This window comes from Amblyomma maculatum, chromosome 4 (genome assembly GCF_055883805.1).
Source record: "Amblyomma maculatum isolate TAMU_Amacu chromosome 4, ASM5588380v1, whole genome shotgun sequence".
Taxonomy (NCBI): Eukaryota; Metazoa; Arthropoda; class Arachnida; order Ixodida; family Ixodidae; genus Amblyomma; species Amblyomma maculatum.
In genome coordinates this window covers 47,505,913-47,531,114 of record NC_139347.1, presented here as the reverse complement: position 1 = coordinate 47,531,114, position 25,202 = coordinate 47,505,913, and the positions used below count along the sequence as shown (strand labels likewise).

The following is a 25,202-nucleotide window of genomic DNA, read 5'->3' as shown; positions in this document are numbered from 1 at the left end:
CTAAGTCTTTTGCAAGAGCGTCATTGTTTCGTGAAGTGCCTGGTAATATTACAAAAGCGTGAACGATTAGCGCCGTTTGTTTATTTTTGCTCCCGGCGATTTTTTCAATTACTCTCGTCGCGATTCTGTTGTAGTTTTGAACAAAATTTTTCCGATATTGTTTTTGCAGTTGTTATATCAGTGAGATCAGCGAGTAGTCTTTTTTTGCATTATGATGTTGACTGTGTTGTGTTGAACATGTTTGCTCACGGCAGAATGAAAAAGATTTTATTCTTCACCATGCGTTATCTCATCTGTTACTAGCACCCTCAAAAGACTTCCAAATGACACACATTACCCAGAAAAGAAATCGTTTTGCGTCCCCGCAGGCCCCTTGAAACGGCTCTAAAAGTTCTGGACCTTTGTGAAGAGACGTATGGCAGTGGCCTTAGAATAGCGTATATATTCTACCAGAACGACTTCGTAGCAATTTAAAGTAGAGATATAGACAATGAGTTAGATTTATTGATGCCCATTATGGCACGCAACTGCGGGAACCTCGAACGCTTTTATAGAACCGACCAATATCCGTGCCATTATGATGCGGCGCAAGTTATCTTTGATCCATTTATCAACTTGTTTACTGGTGTATTTTTAAGTTCTGCAGAAAAACTGAAAATGGAATACGATACGCAGGATGGACTGAGCCCTTCGAAGAGTCCGTAGGTTTAGAGCCGTCTCAAATAACAGTAATGCAAACTAAAAATTGTTTGGGCATTTAGAGTCAACATATTTTTCTGTTCTCAGCATAAGGTGTCGTTTGATGTTAAGTACAGGCAGTATTAGCATTACCTGTACATTTCAGTTGAACTTGTCGTCTTGCATATTTACCGAGCCTTTGTGGACAGAATATTCACCTGCAGAGAGTAGTGACCGCTGTAAGTGCTTGAATCAATGGTACAGGCATAAAAAAAAATTGTAAACGAAATAATGAAGGCCGCGATAATTTCTACCTTTACGTACGAGCGAAGCATGAGTATAAAAGAGCCAGAGTCAAGTTTTAATATGCTTGTATATTGTTGTTCTTAGAGTTTTATTTTTATATTTCTATTTTCTATTCTTAGCAGTTTGTACTTTGCATTTACGCGTTTTATTTCAGAAGCACTGTTGGCTCGGTTAAGTTGCTCGTTGCAGTGAGTCTATTTTGATGCATTGGTTCTTAGAACTTGTTTACGTCATACAGGCTTGCGCCTCCTGTAAGAATCTGCATTGTTTTCTAGATAAAAGTAGAGATTTCACGACATTATACTTCTGCATCAAGGGTTTGACAAGGCTAAAAGCCAGAAAATTGCGCTATCTCGTCACTGCAATGTATGCCCTTTGTCAAATGTTTAGAGCCAGGGGGTCTACTTCTGACCCATATTATGTGGCTCGTAATGCCTTCCCAGCTTTCCAAATTTGATGAAGGCAAGAGGATGTTTCGTCATATCCTCTCGAATGGCTAGGACTTTCACTATTGTTAAAGAAGTCATAATTTACGTCTTAAAAGCAAACCCTCTGGGCTCTAAACTTTTGACTAAAGCTGCACGTACGTATCCAGACGGGCACTGTTCTGTGTCATGCACACGCATTAGCACCCTTCTGTCTCAATGGGCGCCCGATCAGACTCCACAGGAAGGAGGGAGGATGAAGCAGTGGAGTATTTTACCAGGATAGAAAACCAGCCTATAAATGAAGTGGCGCCGATATGCACCGGGCCTTGCAGCGTCACTTGCAGGTAGGCGGGATATTTTAGCGACGTATAATTATGAGGAAAAATAAATAACACTCATTTTTATGTAATTGTCAATGATTCACATAAAAGCACAAGTGAAACGAAACACGAGAGCTGTCAATCTAACTAAAGATGGAATAATCTACTTCTGTGCCGGTCGTCTGGCTCGTCCGTGGGAAGGCCGTGGTGTCTGGATGTCTCACACTACGGGAATTAGAATTCACATTTGCGACGACAGCACAGCACACGATGGTCTTTTTTATGAGGACTTGTACGCTGCGTGGACAAGAGTTCAGGGTAAACAGCAATGTGTGCTTCAGAGTACGCCTTATGTTTTCAGGTTGTACCTTTCTTTATTTTTCGCAAGGTATTGAGAACAAGGAAGCATAATAACTAGGTCGACCTCTTAGTTTTGTTTCAGTAAATGCTACCCTATCTTTTGCTGTCTAGGCCGTCTGATGAAAGCTGCTGGCCCAGCACCACAAAATTGCGCTTGCAGTATGCCTGCACGATTTGCACATGGTAGTTCATGCCTGGACTGAAAGAACTCCCAGGGCGCATATCAACTTCCCAGCATTTTGTTAGAATGTTCTTTGGTGGAGAATGCGTTCTCTGACGTTTGTCTCGTTATTGTTGTTGGCCGTTTGGGCAAAAGCATGTACTGAACAGCACCGTGATCGGTGCAAATAAACATATTTTTGTAATTAAGCGTGGGCTCTGAGTATTAATTTCACATTTGTCTTTGATTCTGCGCAGCGTTCGAATTACATAATGCTTGACCGGTGGCGGAAAGTCTGAGGGGCGGCGCGCACTCAGACTCGTGGTTAACACTTCGTCAGCTGCATCCTCCCGGAAACATGGTGAATCCAGAAGGTCAGGCGCGTGTTTTTTTTTTTTTTCTTTATTATGGTGAACAAGGTAAGGGTGTTGTATTCTTGACTTTCTGTACGTATATTTCTTTTCTGAAGCACTCTTTAGACAAAGATGGCGACGTGCGTCATGGTTCCTAAGGTATTGCACACCGAAAGGCAGCATACTTTCCACAATGTCAAGCACAATCCTTCCCGTATAAGCGGGTGAAAATGAAATATATAAAACTTGTTAGTTTTTATGAAGAATAAACAGGTCAAATCAAAGATATACGTAAGTAGTATGTCTAAAGGGTGCTTGAAGTAAGCATGACATTGCTGCACCTTTGTTGTTTAATTTTTTTTTTACCCGAAAGCATTGCGACCACCACGTCGGGAAAAATTCCAATGATACGCTTAAGTCTGCTCAAGTGCACTAATTTCGAAAGCATTTTACTTACCACTGCCAATTATGTTGCTGCATGTTAGTTTATTACGCATGTTGTGCTCTCGCTCTTACTATAATGTCCAAGATATGTCTCGAAAGGTCTTAAAGCACATATCGTATAACTCTTCAGGAGGAAATAAAGCAATTCAATGTAATTGAACTCTTTCACTCGTTAATCAATTCAATAATTAAGAAATTCATCACGTCGGTTAAATTTCCGGTCAATGTGGGGATTAAGCGACTCGCTGATTCAATTATCTATATATAATTTAGTCGCTTAATTAATTACACATTTCTAATTTGGTGACTTGATTGAATTTACTAAATGGCTGTTAATCAATTCAGCTTTAACCTGATAATTCGACTCGAAGTAGTTGCCGCTTAATTTGTAAACTAATTTAATAAACGAACTAATTTGGTCGACTAATAAATTATCAGACGGGTAATACTTCAGTTGTCTTTTGTATTTATTAATACTAGAACATAATGGATGATTGAAAATTCAGTGGACTCACTCTGATGACACGCTCTAGGCTCGGTCCACTCCACCCATTAGCCAAGAAATGCTTTCGTCTCAGAAAACAGTCCAGTGGCGTCGGCGTCGACCTTTTGGAGCCTTGTAACCTCGTAGCATCACGAGCATGTTTAACTCAAAAACGTTGCTACCACCACGTAGGAACAAACATACTGGAGCCATCGAGGTCGAGCGTTTGAAGCCTCCCACTCTCGAAATATGCATAACCAGCAGTACTCTGCAGATGGTACTTGGGTAGAGATTGAGCACTGAACAGCGAGAGATGCAATGGCACTCCGGCGCCCATTGCTCTCTTATTTATGTAAGTCGCCGGATGTGTCCGCGGGTTGTGAGGCCCTGTGAGATCAGGTGGCATAGTTGTGTTCGAAGCAGTCGGTTACTCGTGCAGCTCCTTACATTTAGAAGCCTGAGATCGAAATCGAACCGACCGGGACTTTCACACCTCTTTCCCTCCTGGAACCCTCGCAGTCTAAAAAAATCCCGAGCATACGTCTAACAGATAGCAGAGGGATGTGACCATACGAGGATTGTGGTCACATCGAGCTCAAACTCATCACCTAAAAAAGAAAAACCGAAGACTACCAGACATCGCCTATGGTCTACGCAAAGTAATAGAAAATTTGCAGAGCGCAATTATTCCAAAACGATCAATCATGTGGTCTCCACCACTTCGTCAAATAAGCGTTCATAAAATCATGTAGCATGCTCTAGAAAAACTGCGCCGGGCCCTCTGAGCAGCCCGAACCGCTTTAATGTCCTTTTAATGATTTCTTTTTTTTTTTTTTTTTTTTTATTGCGAAAGCAATACTGCTCTAGGTTTCGAGCCTTCAGCGTAGCGCGGCGGTAGCCACGTACGTCTTGCCCACGTGACGCTGTGACGTCACACCCCACGTGACACTAGGGTGAGAGCTGGGCTACCAACTCAAGGGGTCGGGGTAGCGCGGCGGTAGCCAAGGCTTACTCACGTGACGCTGCGACGTCACACTCCACATGACACAAAAGCGAGAGATGGGCTTTCAACTCAAGCGGAAGGCGTGGCGCGGTCGGAGCCGCGGCTCGGTTGGCAGGAGCTGCAACTTGGGTCTCTCGTTTCACATGGGACGGTTATGTCATAATCAGCCTGCTAGGACCCTGGCATTCACATTACCCTTATAGGCCACTAAGGCGCGTTCATACGGCTTGGTTAAAGCGGGGCTTTATATGTGGGCTGAGGAAGAAGAAAAAAAGAAGAAGAAGAACGCTCGGTCACCCACAGCTTGTGGTTTCGCTCAATATTTGGTTCAGCAGCGTTGAACTCTTGTAATTTCTTTTTTAGCGCATTTCATGCAGACCAGATAGCGCAATTCAATACTTGTTTGCGCGGCACTCGTCTTTTCCCCCTTGGCTTTGTGTAAGTCGTCAGCAACAGCGTTCGAGTTTATGCTATCAACCCTTGTATTGAAAACACAACACGTGATAGCGTGCGAAAGTAACTGCCTTCCCTGTCTCGAAGCGCTGGTCGCGCCGTTCACCGACATCAATTGCCCATTAACGACTTTATCGGTTCACCGTCGCGAAATCCACCCGAAAGGAGCATTGCCGGCGTAATCACTTTTTCTTCGATATTTCCTTCTTTAATGTTGGTGCTTTGTTATTTTTCTGCTTTATGTGTTTTCCCTTTATGCTGTTTCCATCGCCAGTTCACTTTTTCGAAAATGTAATTCGGTGGCTTTAGTGGAGAAAAACTCGTTTTCCTTGAGGCACTTGGATTTCGGCAGATCCACATTCTCTGCTTTAAACCTATCATCGTCCCAGTAATTTTGATCATATTTCCCGCGCAAGGAAAATGAAAAACAAAACAATAAAGCTCTGTGCTGGCACGAATAATACAGATTTTACGTACGAAATAATACGGGGAACAAAACGATATCGAGGGTCTCAGATGTGATGTCATGCATAAAAGGGGAACTTTTTTTCTCCCGTAGACCTCCCGCTAGTAACGTTTTTTTTTTTTCTAATCTTCGTTAAAAGTCTAAACAGCAGTTGCATAGCATTTTATATGCACACTCGCGAAGAAAGACAAATCAGATTTATGATTCAGATTTCCAACAGATAAACAAGTCTGTTCTAACACGAAGCGTACTTGAAGTTTTTTAAGCTTCTAATTCCCATTTACGAACACCATAAATTGGTAATTGCAATACTCTATTATTTGCTTAGTTTCATTTACTACTGGCTACCTTTAGTTGCGTTCTTCGACAGTTGAGCTCATGCGAATGGTGAAGTTCTGCCCTGACGCTGGTTGCTCATGGACTTTTGTAAATCTCAGTCGAAAGCAATACGTGCCGTTTAGTACATAAACCAGATTCTAGAGAGTTAACAACGGCCCACAGTTTGTTTCGAGCGCGGTATTAATTAAGTACCTTGAGGACAATAGTATCGCGCTAATGCCGCATGTACCGAATAAGCAAGTAGTCGAAAAATAAATTCCATAGCAACACAGAAAGCCGACTTAGTCGTTAGGGCATTTTATGGAAACCGTGCGCAACACAGCGTCCCGCCTCCTTGTCCGCTGTGTTTTGCGCTGTTTGTACTAAATTGTAGAGCAGTATTTATAAATTATTTACATCCGTTTCTGAATAAATATGGTACAATAAGCGTTCGTGCAGCCTTATGTATTCTGCGGATGATATAGCGCCAATTGTATAGACTGCCGAGGCCGTACGTTCGGAAAATAAGCAAGTTTGATAGTAGCATTTCCTCGTATCTCGCGCGATTTCATTCTCCTTTAGACATGGGGCTCTTTATTGAATTAAGCTGCCATTTAGTCAATAAAAACAGATTATTAATTTCACAGCCACCATATAATATTCGTACATAACATTTCAGGTTTTTTTTTTTTTCTCTCATGCGACAGCATATACGTCTCAATTGCACAAGAGTCGGTGGCGGCAGCGTTCATAACACGACATTAGCCAGCCTCTGGCAGGTGGTGCTTTGCCGGTAACATATAATGTAGTTACGGAAGTGGCCATGTCATCTCGCAACTACCACCTGCTCACGATGGGGACCGGACAGACACGTAGATAGACAACGAATTTTCTAAAGAGTAGATTGCAGCCGCCTGCGACTAGCAATTGAAATAATCTAATGCGAAATCATTACAAGCCCCATTACGAGAGAAACCCAGCGTTGCTCAGAGTGGCGTCATACGACTACCTGCCAACCACCACGTGTCTCAGTTAAGTTTCATCACTTCTTCTGTGGGAAACCTGCAGAGTCCCTCTAAAGGTGCGAAATGTCTAGGATGTTTTTGGGAGATGGTAGTTGGCGGGGAGATATGACCGAGCATGGAATTCTCGGCGGCTTGAGTAACGCACGAGACCGCATGTGAGGGGAGAATTTGCAGAAACTACCAATTTTGTCAGCACATTGCATTGTGAGTCGGACACGTGCTACCAGACCATTCAGACACGTTCGCAGGAATTGGTTAAAACTGGACTTGTAGTCTATGTCGCAGCTCCCAACTTGGGTAGCATAGATCACGTACTGTTCGCGAGTCTCCCTATGGAAGGGACGAGATCGGGCCGTGATTGTCCGGCCGTGCCATAACTTAGCGCTAGACAGAATAACGAAATTTACCGTATACTTCGATAACACATTGTGATTCTAACGATTCACAGTCCTATTCGCACTCATTGTAATTCTCACGTTACAGCGGTAAAAGATCCGTTCACCAAAAAATCCCGTGTCGGCGTTGGCGTCGGGGCTGTGAACGAAAAATCATGAGCATGGCACTGGCAGGTGGTATACCTGGTAGCTATCATATGGCCGAACACTGATTCTTCGATTGCTTGTGCGACTTAAAGGGTGCAATCAGAAAGTTGGCAAGAGCTACCAATTTGTGTTGCGCATTTGAGGGGGGAAGGTGGAATAAGAATCAACCTTCTAGAGCTCTTGGAAGCCGAGTAAGGCACGCTGCTCCTAGGCCAGGCAGGAACTTTCATACGGCTTGTCTAAAGCGGAGCTTTATGCGCTGGGCGGTCGCATACGCTGTCGCGTTGTAGCGTCAAAGGCGGAGCTTAAGTGTCCTCTTAGTTTTTCAACGTAGCACGGCTCAGCACTTGTTATTATTATTATTTATTGTTTAAGAGCGTAACGTAACGGAAAGTAGTGTAAAGCTTTCGAATGCCGGAAATTAAGTGCAGAGAGTTTAGACATCGAAATTAGAAGAAGTTGAACTGCAACGGGGAGTTCAGCAAATCGATATGCCTTCTTTGAGCAGCAAATAAAAGACAATGTGCCAAATAACTATGCTTTTGTTGAATACCACTTAAAAGCTTCTAAAGTATTGGTTAAAAAAATACTACATTGTTGTCAGCTTGTTAAGGAGGATTTCGCTCATTTTGAAAAAAGCTCTTGAAATTTTATCTTCATATTACAGAAGTTCTAAACTTTCTTATAGAAGTCATTCTGGTTACGTAAGCCGCATTAACCTAAAAGCGTAAATTGGTGCAACACTTATTTTTCATATTGGTCCTAAAGCACACAAAATGGGGAGTATGCACTTACTAAGTACTGTAGCGTGATGAGTTCGACTTTAACACTGGGCAATCAGAATTCGGAGCAGTAGTTGCCACTTCGTGTGCAACCTCAAATAGAAACATTTTTTTTTTCTTCTGAGCTAGCTGCTGGGAGATTACGCATGATGAAGTGCATTGCGCTGAATAAAAAAAAAAACGACGCCTGCGCGTAATTTTTTTAGGAACTTTTTATCCGAGCGGTTTCGGTAGATATACTAGCATGTCCGTATTCAAAACTAAAAACCAGTGGAGCAGGTTGGTCAAAGCTTGCAATGAAATAGGTTCACATGACTATGTAATTCTGCAGTATATACGCCACGCATGCTTCATTTCATTTTTGGAATGAGCCATTTTCAAATTACTACATACTGTCACATATTGTGTGAAACGTTACAGCGGAACTTCCTCGCTTGACAGTTTTTCACGCTATGCCAAACGCCTGATTTTGTAGGAATTATATAAATATTTATTTTTAATTTTTTGGCTATGCCAACAAGAACTGACTGGCAGCAGCTGTACTCATATCATCGTTTTGACTGATGAGAAAAAAAGATGTATACAACAGACACCAGCCAGTGCGTAGGACCTGCCATCTACCGCCCCAGTTTAGAACGAGGTCAGAAGGCGCGAATATTCCTCTAGAGACGGCGCTTTCGGCGATTCAGTAGATTGCGCACGAAAACCTTTTCCACTCGGTGATTTTGCCGACTTTCTAGTAGACCACTTCGGAGACATCCCCTGTATGATTTTGAGGGCTAGTTTAATATCTACGTGATAGAATCTGCAAACTGCAGTAGAATGCTGCAGTGTTGAGAAAAAGGGATACACAAAGAATAGTGATACTAAATTTTCAAGAGTTTTTCTTTATGATAGCCTACTTGCTCTATTAATAACTGGTACGGATGAGCTGGCACGGTATCTGTTTAGAGGTGTCAATGTCAAATGTACTGCCTATTTAGACATAACAAAATCAAAAGCCGATTATGTGGCAACTTGTGAAGTACTATCCAAGGTCCCCTTGCTTTCACGGACAGAAAGCGATAGGCGTCCATTGGCATGGTGCCCTGAAATAAAAAAAAAATAAAAAAAATAACAAAATATCAATGACATTCAAGCCGTGTACACGCGAGAACGTTACTGACCTAGCTACATGATTATGTTATTGCCAATTTAAAGAAAGACGTAGCCATTGAGGCTCGTTTCTGATTGAGTTGTCTGCGAAGAGGCTATTGTTTTTAACGTATACTTATCACATAGCATTGCCAGTAGCCATCGACATTCGTTTCAGATAATTACTAGCTAAATAGGTCCATTATATGTTTGTCGACAGCGAAGTGGGCCCTTACACGCAACCTTCCAGGGGCGCCTTCGCGAATTTTTGAGCTTGTGAAGCTTTTCAACGGGAACAGCAAGGGTGTCGTTTGTTCGATTCCCGTCTCATCCTTCCCTGTGAGAGCAGAAGCCCCCATTGGCGGCTCGTTCTAAGTCGATCATGCCATCTGGCCTCGGAACGATCCAAAATCCGCCGATCATTACGTCCGGCGACTTTCATGATCGGAGAAGAACTGACTTGCCATTGTACCTCCGACTCTATCAGCGCCCGGCCAGATCATCGGCCAATTACTACTCCTAGAAGGAAGCTTGTGCATAGCGCTTCCAGGCTGCGGCACCGTCGTTCGTCTGCTTGCCCTATAACGTGGCGCCGCTGGGCCTGAGTAAAGATCCTCTTTTCAAGGAGCAGGCACACAGCGCCCGTGGCACTATGCAGTTACTTCAACATAAACAGAGGGTTATTTTAGCTGGCAGGTTTTATGCTGCTTCGCTGCAGAAAGCTGGACGTTGGCAGTCTGAGCGAAAAACCGCGATCGTGGCTATTGATGATGATAAATGGCGGGTGGAATGGTGTACTTCAACAGCGCATGCTACACACGGGCAGAATATAAGAAAAACAGACACACGAGCGCTGAACCGCTACCTGATTTGAGAAGGGCGCCAACCACTAAATATATACCCTCAATCAACCGCCCAGTAGGGCAAAACCAGAATCACAAGCCAACCACTAAATATATACCCTCAATCAACCGCCCAGTAGGGCAAAACCAGAATCACAACACGTAACAGGTGTCAAGCCACAAGCGATATAAATGTATATGTTAAAATGTTAAGCATACAGCAAGCAGCGAACCAAGACCAAGTGTCCAGGTGATATGGGCGGCTACGAAAATGATCGCGGGTTGTGCGATGTCACGGGTCCACTCGACATCGAGAAAGTTCAATGTAGCTCCTTACGGCAGGTGAGATGGGACTCTTACCCGGTGAACTTAGATCTCGACTCAGGCGCTCTACAACTAGGGCATGCAAGCAAGCTCGTACAGCTTGCTCAAAGCAATGCTGTATATCTCTATACGCCTTGTGTTCTTTCACCAAATGTGTTAGTTCACATTTGCATGCTAAAGACTATGCGGGAGAAAACAGAGGAACGAATTCAGGGATAAGTGATTAGGCGAGTAGCAAAGTGCATGTTAGTGAGGGGTGGCTGTATACGAGTGTGAGGATGTGCCGAGGGAGCCGCAGAGGGAAGCCATTACTTATACTGAGTCATAGCTATAAAGGCGAACCTTAAGTGTCGCCGAATTTTTATTTCATGCAGTCACGCTCTTGGCTGTTCGTGCTCATTATCAGCGACCGGACCACGCATACTAGAGGACAAGGGCCTCTTCAAGTTTCACCAATAAAGCGGTCCCGTGTCCCCTGGGGCCTCAAAGTCCACGGAAACTTCCTAATTTCATTCTGCACCCCTAACCGTCTTCTGCCCCCTGCCCTTGCCCTAAACGATCTTTGCTTATCTTTCCTGCTGAGCCCAGTTCTTGACGTCTGTTGTTATGCTACTGTTATTGCCGAAACAGTTCATGCCACGTGGCTCGTAAAAGTGCCCGTGTCTGCTTAGAAAGAAAAGTGACCTTGTTGCGTCAGTTTAGGTGCCTCTAATTTGTGGTCGTGAGTAAAACGAATAATATCAGAAATCATTATGGTCGCAATATTTCACCCTGGCAATGGCACAATGGTATTTATTTTCCCATTGCCGCCCTTATAAATAAATCACACACTAATCCATGTTCACCCGTGATGAGTTTTAACTCAGTACGTTTAGTAACAGACTACGTTTAGTAACATAATTGTTCTCTGCTGTGAATGAGTTCATTTTAATGAGAAAGCATTTCTTTGCTCATGAGTGCCGTAACCAGAACGCATCGGCAGAGTGTGTGGACAGAGCCTGTCATCAGAGCTTGTACGCGAGAATGTTCTATTATGCATGGCATGGGTAATTTGTACAACAGCAAAACATTTGACATCCAATCTATATAGAGACTGGCCAACTCGATGCTGACTTCCAAATATAGATAGGCCACCACCGAAATTCGGCCCTGGGACCACCGAAATTTGCCCGCGTAAGAATTTGAATTTGACAACAATTGATGTGCTCCTATTTAGAGTATAGCCATTCAAGTGCTGACCTGCAAATTTAGGTGAGTCACCCACTGACAACTGCAAGTTACCGAGTGTCCATAAAGTGAACAAGATATTTCATAGTCTCGTCAAAGCTGAGTTAATGTGTGCTGTGGCAATTAGTCTTGAGGAATGTATCTGCCGTGAAGTTTGATTTTTTCACACCCTCTTGAGATAAACACGCTTAATTCTCAAGCCTCACTGCTACAGCATGCAGTATTTCTGGCTGTGACGATGTCTTGAACAGCCACGCTAGTTGCATGCGCTCTCAACAGATTGTACTACCTAATTCTAGTATAGCAGGGACGACCTCAAATTTTAGGTGGGTCAACCCCGAAATTTGACCTCGCCCGAATTTGACTAAAATTGTGGAACCTAAATAGAGTACGAACAACTCATAAACCGACTTGAAAATTTAGATGGGTTGCCCCAAAATGTGGCCCCCTCACTTCCTAAATTTTACGTCGTCCGAATTTACCAACAGCAACGGGAACTAAGCAACGGTACTGAGCCACAAATGGCAGATTTTATTACGCAACCAGGCACTGAATTGGCAATGCTTAAGTATTTCTGCACAAGTACACCACTGCAATTGGTTCAGTTATATGATCATACCAAAAAGGAGTGCAACATTTGTGAGCTCAGTTTGGAGAATTCCGCAGGAACGATAGCATTGTTAGAGCAAATTAGTTAAGCATTACTGCTGACCGCCACTGTCTACCGCTACCGCGCGTGCGTTAGTATGCACGCGCAGACTACACTGATGATGGCAGATGACGCCACGTTCCCGTCAAATGCCGGCCTATTCATCAGGAAGGGGCCAATCAGTGCGTGTGCGGCTGTCAGCGCTCGGTAGCGGTAGAAAGTAGCAGTCAGCGGTAGTAACAAAAAAAAAATGAACAAGAAGTTTCTGCTCACGTAATACCCCTCACCAGGGCCATTTGAGGTTCTGAAAGTAATTAATTAAATGCGTTGATCGAAGCTATTTGAAGGTTTAAGCTTTCATTACATGAGTCAAGAAAGTAAGTTCGTCATAACGGAGGCAAGCGGAAGAGTTACGCTACCTCTTGAGAGACGCCCAGCTCCAAGCGGAATAATTGCGCAAGCCTGGCGACCTTGTACTTCAGTTGGAATAATGCCAGCCGCATCCCGGCGCAGTTACGCGGTCGAATGCCAAAAGGCACGTGTGCTGATTTCGTAAGCGCCGACGTGTTTTCTCACGAAAGCCTTTGAATCGAGCATGTCTGTTACAAAATAGACTCGTTTTATGTACTACCATTCAGTATTTTATAAAATACACTCTTACTCTATAATAAAACAGCGGCAGAATTAAAACTTGCTCCTCCGAGGTGGGGAACAATCTTCTTATAATTGTGCTGTTGCGTTTATGCCAGCGTGAGAAAATTCTGCAAAGCGAATGTTATGATCTTTCTTTTATCGATATTAGAAAGTCATATACCTTGTACTTCTCTTCCGTATCACCATCATGAATATTAAAAGAAAACTCTCTCATGTTGCGACGACTGCTGCCTCTACTATACGATTGATTGAAATGACCTCTGAAATGCCTGCACTGACTATACATGAAATGTGTGTTGTACATATATCCTTGTATATCCTGCTCTCATAAATATCTATTTACAGACAACCACATTTTTCTGTGTTACTCACCATCAACCCCATATAGGAATCCAAATCTCTGAAATATCTTGTCTGATATGACTTTTATGGTCAGGTCATTACAAATTAATAAGATGAAACAAAAACAGAACCGTGTTGATGGGTGTTGTCCGCCGGTTATCGGTATTATTGTTCTCTTCTTATGTTCGCTATTTATGCTGCAAGCCTCTCATTCCGTAACAAATAATCAAGCTTGAGAAAACCGCTGTCGCATTCTGTGAAGAGCCCTTATCCATATTTTTATTTGGAATCTATTTGGTTATCTGACAGCGGCCGTAGCTGTGGTCTCTAAGCGTCCTTGGGAAGTGACTGCATAATTGGCCCTTTGGTGAATTACCCTTGTGATTGGCTGCAACCACAGTCAATTATTTGCCGGTGCACACAGCCAGTGATAAAAGCTGTGATTGGTCGTTTACTACTTTCGTATGAAGCTGCCGCAAGCCCATGTCATACATAATGAAATGGGTATCATTTTAAATGGCTTCCTCTAGAATACATCTTTGGTTGTTTAATACTTAATCCACAGCACGCTTTGTCTGCAGATCTGGCGTTGCGAAAACGTAGTTTAGTGAATTTCTCATTGAATTTTCACATTCAAGAAGCTACAAATGATTATGCAATATTTGCACTATATATCCAGAACTGATTAAATTGTTTTGACATTCGATTAAGGGCAATATTTTCATGACCGATGTAAGAAATTTACTTTGTCTTTATTTTTTTTTTAAGAGAAACCAATAAGAACAAATAAAACGCTCCTCGCACAACAGACGGAACATTTTCGCCACGTAAAAGAGGAAGGAACGAGAGTGAGTTCCACCAATTGTCGGTATTTATTTTAGGCAGATATTGCAATAAACGAATGCTCTCTGTATACATACCCAGATCAAAACGCAGTAAACACATGCGGTAGTAACCGCTAGGGTGTCGTTGTGGTCTAGTTGGTTTAACATTGCTAGAAAGGGGAACAGCGCAAAAACGGGACGAAGAGAGGAACGCCTGTTTTGCGCTGTTCCTCTTTCTAGTAATAACAACTACATTCACATCAATATTTATTAGAAAGCTCATGTTCTTTCAATTCTAAATTGAAATATGGTCTTCATAAATAAAACGTAATCACGCACCTGTCAGGATCAAACACCAGATGATCAGGCCAGAAGCGTTGGTTCATATGAATGAGGTACTTGGCAATGCTGAAGCACGTTCCAGCTTTAAACTGGATGCCGTTGTATTCAAAGTGATCTTTTACGTGCCCTGTGATGGACATGAATAACGGACCAAAATAGTTATCCCTCTCATACATATGATTCCTTTCACCTGCCTTAACGTTGTAAATAGAGCATTTTTTTTATGAAGCGATGTACATATCAACTCGACAAGCATTAATTAAGGAATGGATCGATGTTACGCTGTTTAATGCTTAGGAAAACGCATAAGAGGGGTGCTTAGTTACTAAAAAGTAAAATTCATATTATAATTTTATGATGCACAGTAAATGTAAGCGGCAAGAACGCGGGCTCTATACGCAATCAACTTTATCACAGTGATTGACAGCTGTGGACAAGGTTCAATTTAGTAGTTGCAATAAATTCATATTTAAGTGAAAAGATGAATGAAATGCAAACCGGCGTCAATATTTCATACAGATGAGGGTTCTGGGAAAATGATGCTGTGTTGATGTAGGTTGGGGAAAGTGTTGGTCTCGAGCTATCTTCATTCCCGCGTTTCCTGTGAATTTAGCCCCTTGTGTGGAGGAGGGTAAATCCGACATTGTCCGCGTAGGTTGAAGTCGCGTGCCCTAAGCCGCGGGGACAGGAAGGCTGGTTGCGAGATCAGGGATGGTGGCCGCTCGGTTTGTGTGACCTCGAGCTAACCTTTCCACGACCTGATTACAGTCCACACCGGAGCCTCCCGGGACCCAAGTGATCTAATTGCAGCCAATGGATTAGTTTGGAGTGAGCTAATTTTGTTGGTATTCTGCTGCAAGAAGGAGCCGACACGGCGCTTGGGAGTCAGTGATTACGTGAAGTTCTCAGTTTTTCGCGTATCCTTAGGAAGCGGCCGGCAAATGGCTGGAGACACTGCCTGTCTCTGTCTGATTGATCGGCAGGTTGTGTGGCCTCCGGAGGCTAGATGAAATCGGTCATATTGGCACCGCTTTCCAATCGGATGATTCCTTCAAGACAGGAGGGAGCGGTGGGATTCGAAGCCAGTACTCCAGACATTGAGGCGAGACACACTTATGCCAGGCAAATGTTGAAGGAGGGCTTTATATCTATATTGCATGGACTCTCAAACAATGTGGAAATATGCTTATTAGTATATGCGAGGTAAAATAAGCACAAATAAAGGTCGGTTATCTTAAGCCTGTTAGAGATACATCACTGCTGTCAGCACAGGTGGATTGTGCAGCAATAGGATAATATGGACTGGATAGAGTTCAGTGATTAATCAATTAATTAACTAAAGACTCTACTCAACTTTTTTATTTCTTATTTTATTGCCAACAATATGTGAAGAAAATGAATGCCGTCCACATAAAAGCTGAGTCTAGTTTTAACATTTCCTTTCTTGGCAAAGCAGTTCAAAATATTTCACGTCAAAAATACGCATTTTATCTCGCAAAGCCGGCTTCAAGAAATGTATATTCTTAAAATGGGGCCAGGAACTGGACTCTCCTTAATAATCGAACCCACCGGATAGCTTGGATCCCGAGTAAGGCATACTACTCCTGGGCCACGCGAACCCGTCTCGCCAGCTTTAGTAATGATGTTATTAATGCTAATATTGTTATTAATGTGATAGCTTAGGTTTTTGGTAATGCGTTTATCTGAAATAAGAGGTGCATAATTTAAGAGACTAGTCGTTAATCAAGCAAAGAAGTGCATGTAATACCGGCGCCAAATAACTGCGAACAGCGGAACGAGTTGAAAAGGTATAGATCAGGCAGTCTGCCTGCAGAGATAGGTGTGCTTATCCGGTTTGCTATATATTTGCTTCTGTTTTCTTTTTCGTTCGTTTTCTCGTTTTGCCAATTAGGTGCTATGTTCATTCATTAAGGAGACTGCGGCTTGCGCAACGCTTTTTCGCATCTGCTGTTGGCCGGGTGCACGATGCAAGCGCTGTTACTTCTCTTGGCTAAAGCGCTTTGATTTTGGCTTCCGCATCACACACGCTGTTGGGGCTTTTTACTAAAAAATGATATAATAGGAAACAATTTATTTCTTCCAGTTATTTACCCGCATCTATAAAGTGAATGAAAACAACGTCTCATAAAAGCATGGCTAAGATTTTAAGCGCCGATTTAATATATGTGATAAGGCCGAACAAACATTTCTATGAGCGTCATGCCCATCCTGGATGCGGTTATGATATTGTAAACATGTTGCCAATGTTGCTATCATTCCCCTAACGTAATACAAAACACCTTAGCGATTTAGGATACATACTAAGTATGTAACATTGTTTAAAAAGATACTAAGATTAGGCTTTGAGGGGTACATGTAGTTAAGAACAAATCTCAAAAAGAATCCTGAGTCTAATTTTATTTCTAAAAGGATAAGTTGACCAGTGTGGCTCACTTTTAACTTCCTGTTTGACCATGGTTGCTCTTTATATGAAGGCTTTTAATGATCATGAGAGAAGAGTGAAAGGACCAATGGCAAATGTTTCTATGTGACATATGAACTAATAATCCTGACGTATAAGCCGAATCAAAGTGGCCGCAGGAAAAAAAAAGTTCTTTAATACATTATTATATTTGAATTCAAGAATTTTTTTTTCAGCCCACAAAAAAGTAGTCTTCGTAACGATGGTTTAAGAAATAGGCGTAAAAGGGAAATAAGTTTTTCTAGTTTTTTGTTAGAAAGCTTTGCATTTTCTGCTTTGCTTTTTGCGCATCTTTGCACCACGCACCGATTTATAGATATTTAGTCAATCCATATGGCAAAATTAAGCCATTTAACATAATCAATGCTCCTTTAATCCAGTGCTGCAGATTAATAATATTTTTTTCTAAACCCCGATCAGTAAGAAAATCAATCGCATGAGCGCTAAAATATTAAGAGTACTGCCCGTTTCCACCAACTTCGATGTTACAGCAGAGGTTATCAGGAGAAAAGTTTTTATTGAAATATCCCATCGCTGCACATCGTCTTACAGAACGCGCTTATGTTTTGTGTAACGCTGATTAAGCGGTGTTAACATTATAACCTGTGAAACACAATCCAAGGGCCTCTTGCAGGTGCAGAAAGAAGGCAGTACGCTTCCATTTCCATGCTGCCCTAAAAGAAGAAAACGCACAAGAAGATTAGGCACAGTACTAACAGAGGAAAAATACTACTTATTAGGGAAGCGCAAAATTATTCACATCCCCTTATAGTTTAGGTCCTTATGGGTGTATTTTGTGGATTTTGGTGATTAGTGCTTAACTTACTTAGTAAACAGTTCATTTTGAACAACACCGCTGATGATAAAATAGTTTAAAGTTCCGTTTAACAATAACTTTTACATTGACAAAATTGCTTAGTCCACCTTAATTAAGTCCTCAACAAAATGCCGCACACATTATTAGCAATCGTAGGGGACAGGTGATATCCTATGCCAAGGCAACTTCGTAGATCATTTCTGCGCTACCGCAGTTTTTAGTTTAGCTGTAAATTTTTTTTCGCAGGTTTACTCTGGAAAAAGCTTAGACCTTCACGACAAAGACAGAAATAACTTTTATGATAGTTGACAATAAATTAATAATGCGGATTACATCCTCTTACTTGCTTTTTTTTTAACTCGCCCAACATTTCGCTCTTCTTAATAAGTGAACAATTTCGGAGACCGCTAGTGGGAGCTGTTTTCCCTTACCTTCTGGGAGACACCAAGTTCCAGGCTGTACTTTTGGAGCAGTCTTGCCACTGTGTACTTGATTTCAAATATTGCTAGCCGTTTTCCGACACAGCTTCGTGGACCGATGCCGAAAGGCACATGCGCTATTTTCTTTACGTCACTGGCGTTCTGGGGAGAAAACCTGACAGGAGAAAGCGATTGCAGAAAGCCAACTCGAGGTAGCTTCTGTTCGTAACTCCTCCAAAATATATCCTCGTTATATCATTAGGGGACTCGAGATCATGACAAGAGGTGTAGGCCACAAGCTGTAGTAACTGCTTAATCATTACTGGCTATTATACACCAACATCTGCCACATGTATGAGGTAAACTGATTGAGAGCGATTGAAGAAACTTATTGAAGATACTTGCAGGGAATGCTTCTTCGATGGCCCCGAAATAAAGATCAAGGTGGCCATGCACAAGCAACGTGATTTGTTTCATGAACATTTTGGCAAAGTTTATAAATTATTTATGAAACTTCAGTGATTTCGATCCTCAAAGCGTACTGTAGAGCACGGGTACGGACGAACACAGTCACTCTTCGACCTCAATGGCGCAAAGTGCGTACGAAAGACAATTTAGAGCACAAATCGAGCCTTGCATGAACAACATTAGAGTTCATTTTGCGGAACGCTTTATCCACGGAAGCCTTCTCGTATGTCGTTACCATTCTCGGCATTTGCCGAATTACTGGACAGCACCATCCAATACAGTCCGTGACACCCCATCTAACCCGGGGCAAGTTCGAGGTCGGCGAAAACTTTTAAGAAAGCTTTAACAGGCCTACTGGAGCCATCCGCAAAGCTTCATTGCATAGATTTTTTGCCATTTTGGCATTTACGGGTAGATATTTTATTCGCCTTTACTGAATTTGATGATATGAAGGCATGCTGCTTGCGATATTCTTTATCAGAACCGATTATGTGATGTACTTTCTTCTTGGCAGCCTCGACCGAAAAGTTCCACGTGCCATTTTAGACTCATAATAGCACATGACAGGAAGGAAGAGCGTATAATGATCGGAAGACAAGTCACCTGGTAACATCTGAAAACCTCGCAAGTCACCATTAGACTTCACACCTATGCACCTTCACAAGCTTCGTTAGTAGAGTTATGGTAAGAATCTTGCTTTCCCACAGGATAGATACCAAGATTAGTGCTGAATATGCCCGTAATGATGCCCAGGCTTCAATGCAGACATTTCTATATCAGCAGTGTCGTTGACCAGGTAACATTCGCTCAGCACCCAAAAATATGAAGACCACTTAAGCACTGCATTCAAGGGTGTGACGAGAAAACGTTAATTGCTTTCACTTGCTGCTTCCTTTGTGGTTGCACGTCCGCGTACATGTTGTTTCTGCTCGATTAATTACCATTCCTACCTTGTGCCTCTAATATATCGCACATTGCTTATTAGCATGCTGTCCTAAGTAACCACGTCTAGCTACCGCAAGCGACCACGCGGTATACATATAAAGACTCGCATTTAAAAATCCATACGAGCGCGCCTGCATGGCCAAGGAACAGCATGTTTGACTCAGCATCCAAGATACGTGCAACGTTGATTCTTGTCCCACCTTTGTACCTCAAATAGGTAACTCCAATTGGCAGCTCACGCAACCCATCCACTAATAAACGCTCATACGTGTCAGTTCCCGTCTACCACCCGCCAGGTTCATGGCCAAGATCAAAATAAAATCAGTCATATAATGATGAGGGACCTTAGCGTGGAGTAGAGCTACCTCTGTTAACATTTTGCAAGCGTTAACTGTGCCATAATTTTTCATATCGCGGTATCCTACCACAACATGATTCATCACGCCATTTTAAGGTTATAACGTTAAACCTCCTTCCTGGAAAAAATGCGGCGTCCACGTTGTGAGCGAAAAACATAACATCGCCGGAGTCGCTGGTAAGGCAAATGGCCGAGCGTTGATAAGCTGATGGGTTTGGTCAGATGGGACACCGCATGTTGTCATAAAGTTACGAAGAGCTGCCAAAAAGGTTTGCTCATTTCAGCTGGAAGGTTGGGACAGATGGGACACCGCATGTTGTCACAAAGTTAGGAGGAGCTGCCAATAAGGTTTGCTCATTTCAGCTGGAAGGTTGGGACAGATGGGATACCTCATGCTGTCACAAAGTTAGGAGGAGCTGCCGATAAGGTTTGCTCATTTCAGCTGGAAGGTTGGGTCAGATGGGACACCGCATGTTGTCAAAAAGTTAGGAGGAGCTGCCAATTAGATTTGCTTTTTTCAGCTGGAATGTTGGGTCAGATAGGACACCGCAGGCTGTCACAAAGTTAGGAGGAGCTGCCAATTAGTTTTGCTCATTTCAGCTGGAGTGTTGGGTCGGGTAGGACACCGCAGGCTGTCACAAAGTTAGGAGGAGCTGCGAATTAGGTTTGCTAATTTCAGCTGGAAGGTTGGGTCAGAAGTTAACCTTCCAGCACTCTTGGAAGGTGAGTAGGCACGCTCTTGCTTGAAAGTGGGACATTACATAATGCCGGGTAGTCACTTACGATCAGCAGCTGCTTTACGTGGTAGCTTAAGGCAGTATGGTAATAAGCAGGGGTAAAAGATTACAGACACAACTGATGTGAATGGTAATTACGCGAGCTGAAACTAATTGTAGGAGAAAGAGAATGCCGGGCGGCCACAGACAGGAACCATTAACTCTGTCGCACTATACCCTTGAAGGCGGAGCTTGTTTGCTCTCCCTTACTCCTCTCCCCATGATTGCTTTCCGTGTCTTGGTAGGAGCTGGTATTTAAAACTGGATGCTCAGCTGTGTACGGAGACATTTATGGGGTAGGTCGCTCTTTTCGAAGAAACGGAATGAAGTAGAAGAAAAAGACACTTGGCGCCGTGTGTGTTTTTTTCTTCTGGTTTGTCCCGTGTATTCGCGTTGAAACAATATAAAAATGCATAATCAACTCGCAAAACTGCCCTTCTACTCAGATTGACCAACTTCTTTATCACTTTGCGTGCAGTTTCACGTGTTGGAGCGCTGAGCCCAACAGTGTTGAGCTTTGCTTTTGTCGGCCGGGTCACTTTCTCTCACAATGCGTTCAAATCTCCGTCAAGCAGATGATATCTTTATTCGGGCCCCAAGTGTGACATCGTTCCTAAGTTCATGCTAGACGCCAGAAGGCGACATTATTATTGACATGTTATAGACATCCTGCCTTCCTTCTGCAGGAAGTTGGTATTGCTATCTAGAAGAAGAGCACCTTCGCCGAATCTCTACACACACACACATGTATATATATATATATATATATATATATATATATATATATATATATATATATATATATATATATATATGGGCCTCCTAAACAGAAGCGCAGCAAGAATTCATGGACAGCAATACGAGCTTGTGTTCTTTAGTAGAACTTCTGCACTGAAGTAAACGAGAATTGCATCTGTAACACTCTACCAGACAGAAAAAGAAACAGTAATAGATCACATTCATGCTTATGCATAAGCAGCGACTGTGAGAGCGCCCTGCACCCTCAATGCTTTCGTGGATACTAATTTGGTATGCTTCGTCAGTGGGAAATGAGAATTTGCCGACTACTTAAGGTGTATGCGTTGTGTTATATGCCGCCTAAGATGCTAGATTAATTGCACTTTATTTTTTTTTTACGGACAAAGAAATGCGAAGTACGTTCTCTGGTACACATGGCCTTCCTTTCACCGAATGTCATCACTGGAAACATTGACGTTAGCTCTCTGACCAGCAGTAAGGTTGATGATTAAACCCCTGAGCGCTAGCGATCACATTCCATTGACAGTTCACTCTTACACAGTTCACAGTTCACAGTTAGCCTTAGTCTTTTATAAGCGCCGTACTGAATACTGTAACCAATTGGTTTAAAAACGAAGTGAGAGTATAAGTGCATAAGGGCACAGACTATAAATAAATATAATTGGTATAATTGGTATAAAATATTGGTATAAATAAAAACAAGATGCAACAAGCACTAAAACCTTAGGAGCTTTGATACTTCATTAAAATAGACGCTTCGGTTCCTCCCTACCGCAAAGCAGCACGCGCTTGCGTAGTTGCAAGATCTTCAAGATTGTCAAGTGCGTACCGTTCCTGAGGCAGTGAACGAGGCGAGCTCGTTTTTAGGAAACAGGAAAAGAAAATTAGTTACGCATCGTCTCCAAGTTGTCTATTAATTTGACAAGTAGCAGCAGCGGTCGTTTTCATCATGGGCGATTATCCTCTACAGAAATGCTAATTTAATATAGACTCTCATTTAACGCGTCATCTAAAACGGATCATGATTGACAATTACCTGTCGGGGTCAAACTTGTGGGGATTAGTCCAAAATCGTTCATCCATGTGCAGAAGGTATGGCGAGGTCAAGATGCACGTACCAGCTTTGAATTTCATGCCGTTGTACTCAAAGTCATCTTTTGCTTTCCTAGAAAAAGGCCTGGAAGGAGCGAAGAAGGGATGCAGCCATTTTAAAGGTTAAGGATATTCAGACCTCGGATATTCAAATGCACTGAATGACATGTACTTATGTAAGATTTTTTTTAGGCTAACGTGACTATCGACCAAAGCAAAAAGAAATGACGATTTTTATTTCTTATTGATTGGGTACCAGGATCTTCCCGCAGGGCATTCTAGCAGGGGGTTGCATACGTTGAGGGTGAAGAGATTTAAATTCACTGCATGGGAAAAAGCATCATTGGAAGAAATACAAAGATGTTCTTTTGGATCATTAGAAATAACCTACAGAATGCTTCCGGTCAAAATGTTCCGCTCTCGGACTGTTCTAAAAATAACTAAAAAGGAGTTGTGAAAGCTGTCATCCCTACAAGAAAATTCCTTGAACTTCAAGCCGTGATCCATTCGTTTCGATATATAGTTTGTTGCCTGGATATACTTTTTGTTATCTATCCCTGTCCTTGAATAGTAAACGTGAATTATATTTCGAGCAGATTGCATTTTTAGCGTACAAAAATTTTGGAAGGTCCTGAAATGTAGTATAATTCAGCCTTGCCTCTTTCCCATGAGAATGTTTTCTGGTTTTGTATCGTTAAGCTTAAGTTGGAATTGCATATATAAACAAGCTGATCGATGTGCTACCACTACTCGTTACAAACTGCCTCATTTCTTTGAACAGATGCCTTCTGTAATTATTGTGCGCTGATTTTATGTTTAAGTTCGTTCACTTTATCCTCCTCTTTTGGGCGAGTTCAGACGCAGACACACAATTAAGAGGACGTCAATAAAAAAGAAAGAAAAACAGTGACAAGAAATGACTGGTTAGATGAGATGGGAGGTTCAGGAGAAATGTGGACACTAGAACCTAACAACACAAACAAAATCAGACATCGGAACCCGTACAGTATCGATGGTGGGTAGATGCGCAGTGTCTCATTTATTACTTGATCCAGGTACTTCAGACTCCTGGTCACAGTGTCGTAGTCCAGCGAACCCTGGTTAGAGAATAAATAACACACGACATTGTACCTCACGTTTCCTTGCACGAAACACATATTTCTTCGCGAGTAGAGTGTGATGTATGAAGCACATCGACCACTCTATGCATTTGGTTCTTCTAACGACATTACATAATACTTTTCAGACCTTCTCTAAAGAGTTTTCGCACTCGAATTTTTTTTTGTGTGTGTGCTCTGTGAGCAGCTCATATTCGACGGTTCGGGTGTATGTTAAATACAACGGAACTGTTATGTGTGCTCATCAATATCAGCAGACGGCCCACCATCGGCATCAAGTCGTGTGCATGGCTCACTTGTAAAACCTTACACACATGTGCAGGGTATCTCTTGCAGTGTTTAAGAACCAGCATTTTAAAAACTATGATAGATGCGCTGTAGAGTCCGTGCTCTCGGGCATTGCATCAAATCTGACTTCATGTACGTGATAGACCTTAGGGATTAGATAAATAAGTAACAAAAATTATTTCATCGAAATTTCAGGGCACTGCTCATTACGAAGTTTAAGGCTAATGATATTAAATGTGATTTACGTTTTGAAGTTTTCTTAATTGGCGTTGCAATTTAATTTTTCGGATGTCAAAGATATGCATTTTAAAGCTCTGTTAGTTGATATTTAGACATTGCATTTTCATAAAATTTTGTCTATTATACTTTTGTGCACCAAATACGAACACAGTGTGAGTATTTGATAAAGTTGAAGAAAGTAATATTGGCGACATTACCTCGCCTAAGGATGTCATTATACAATACGCATCGTGGGAAAGCCGACTCAAGAAGGCTTAAGATGTGTATTTTTAACTTTCGATTACTTGGACCGCACTGTCCATTAGAAATATTTAAAAATGGAACTCGCGTTTGGTGTTGACGACCTCCAACTTAGCAATATAATAGTTCCCTTTAAATACGCAGAGTAAAATGTTGATTACGTAATTTTGGTAATTGTTTAATCACCAAGATCTATACCCACCAGCAAAGACCGCGCAGACGTATCTCTCATTCTTAAAATACAGGTTTGAAAACGGTTAAAGAAACACCGTCTACTACGGTGTATAAGCTGCGGTGAGCTGCTTTTAAGTGGCGTAACACCGTTTGTCTATCACCTTAGGTTTCAACGCTGGCTTCATTTTTATTTTATTTCGCACCTTCCTCATTGCATACTTTCTAAAATGCCAGTTCCAAGAAACTTCCTTATTACGCTTTTTTTCTCGATGAAGTGGCGCTCGTACCTTTCCAGAGAACATACCTGATGCTTCAGTATTCTTATACCTTCCAATTTTATGCATTGCACATACAGGGTTACGCGCCTATGCTAGGGAGATAATTTAAAGCCGTTTATGTATTATCGGGGACAAACGTCCGTGGACCATGCAAACTGCTACCAAAGCGCATATTTTTCGTATTGGCCAGTAGCCTCGAACCATACTTGTTGATGTGAATGTTGGACTCTCGTTCGTTGACGTGCACCATGGAAACAATGTTTTAATTCGTTTACGTCGTGGTTCTAG

The 25,202-nt window shown here is 42.2% G+C and overlaps 1 protein-coding gene across 1 annotated transcript in view; it reads right to left on the bottom strand.

Moving 5' to 3' along the window:
• Positions 1–2,185: 2,185 nt before the first annotated feature.
• LOC146190937 (cytochrome P450 3A17-like) overlaps positions 2,186–25,202 on the bottom strand; it is a 42,019-nt gene continuing 19,002 nt past the window's right edge. The window contains exons 9-13 of the mRNA XM_084600260.1: positions 23,582–23,673; positions 22,521–22,661; positions 18,191–18,353; positions 9,140–9,210; positions 2,186–2,291 (exon numbers count right to left, since the gene is read on the bottom strand). Coding sequence (XP_084456386.1) covers positions 2,186–2,291; positions 9,140–9,210; positions 18,191–18,353; positions 22,521–22,661; positions 23,582–23,673 — 573 coding nt within the window. The remainder of the gene's footprint in view (positions 2,292–9,139; positions 9,211–18,190; positions 18,354–22,520; positions 22,662–23,581; positions 23,674–25,202) is intronic.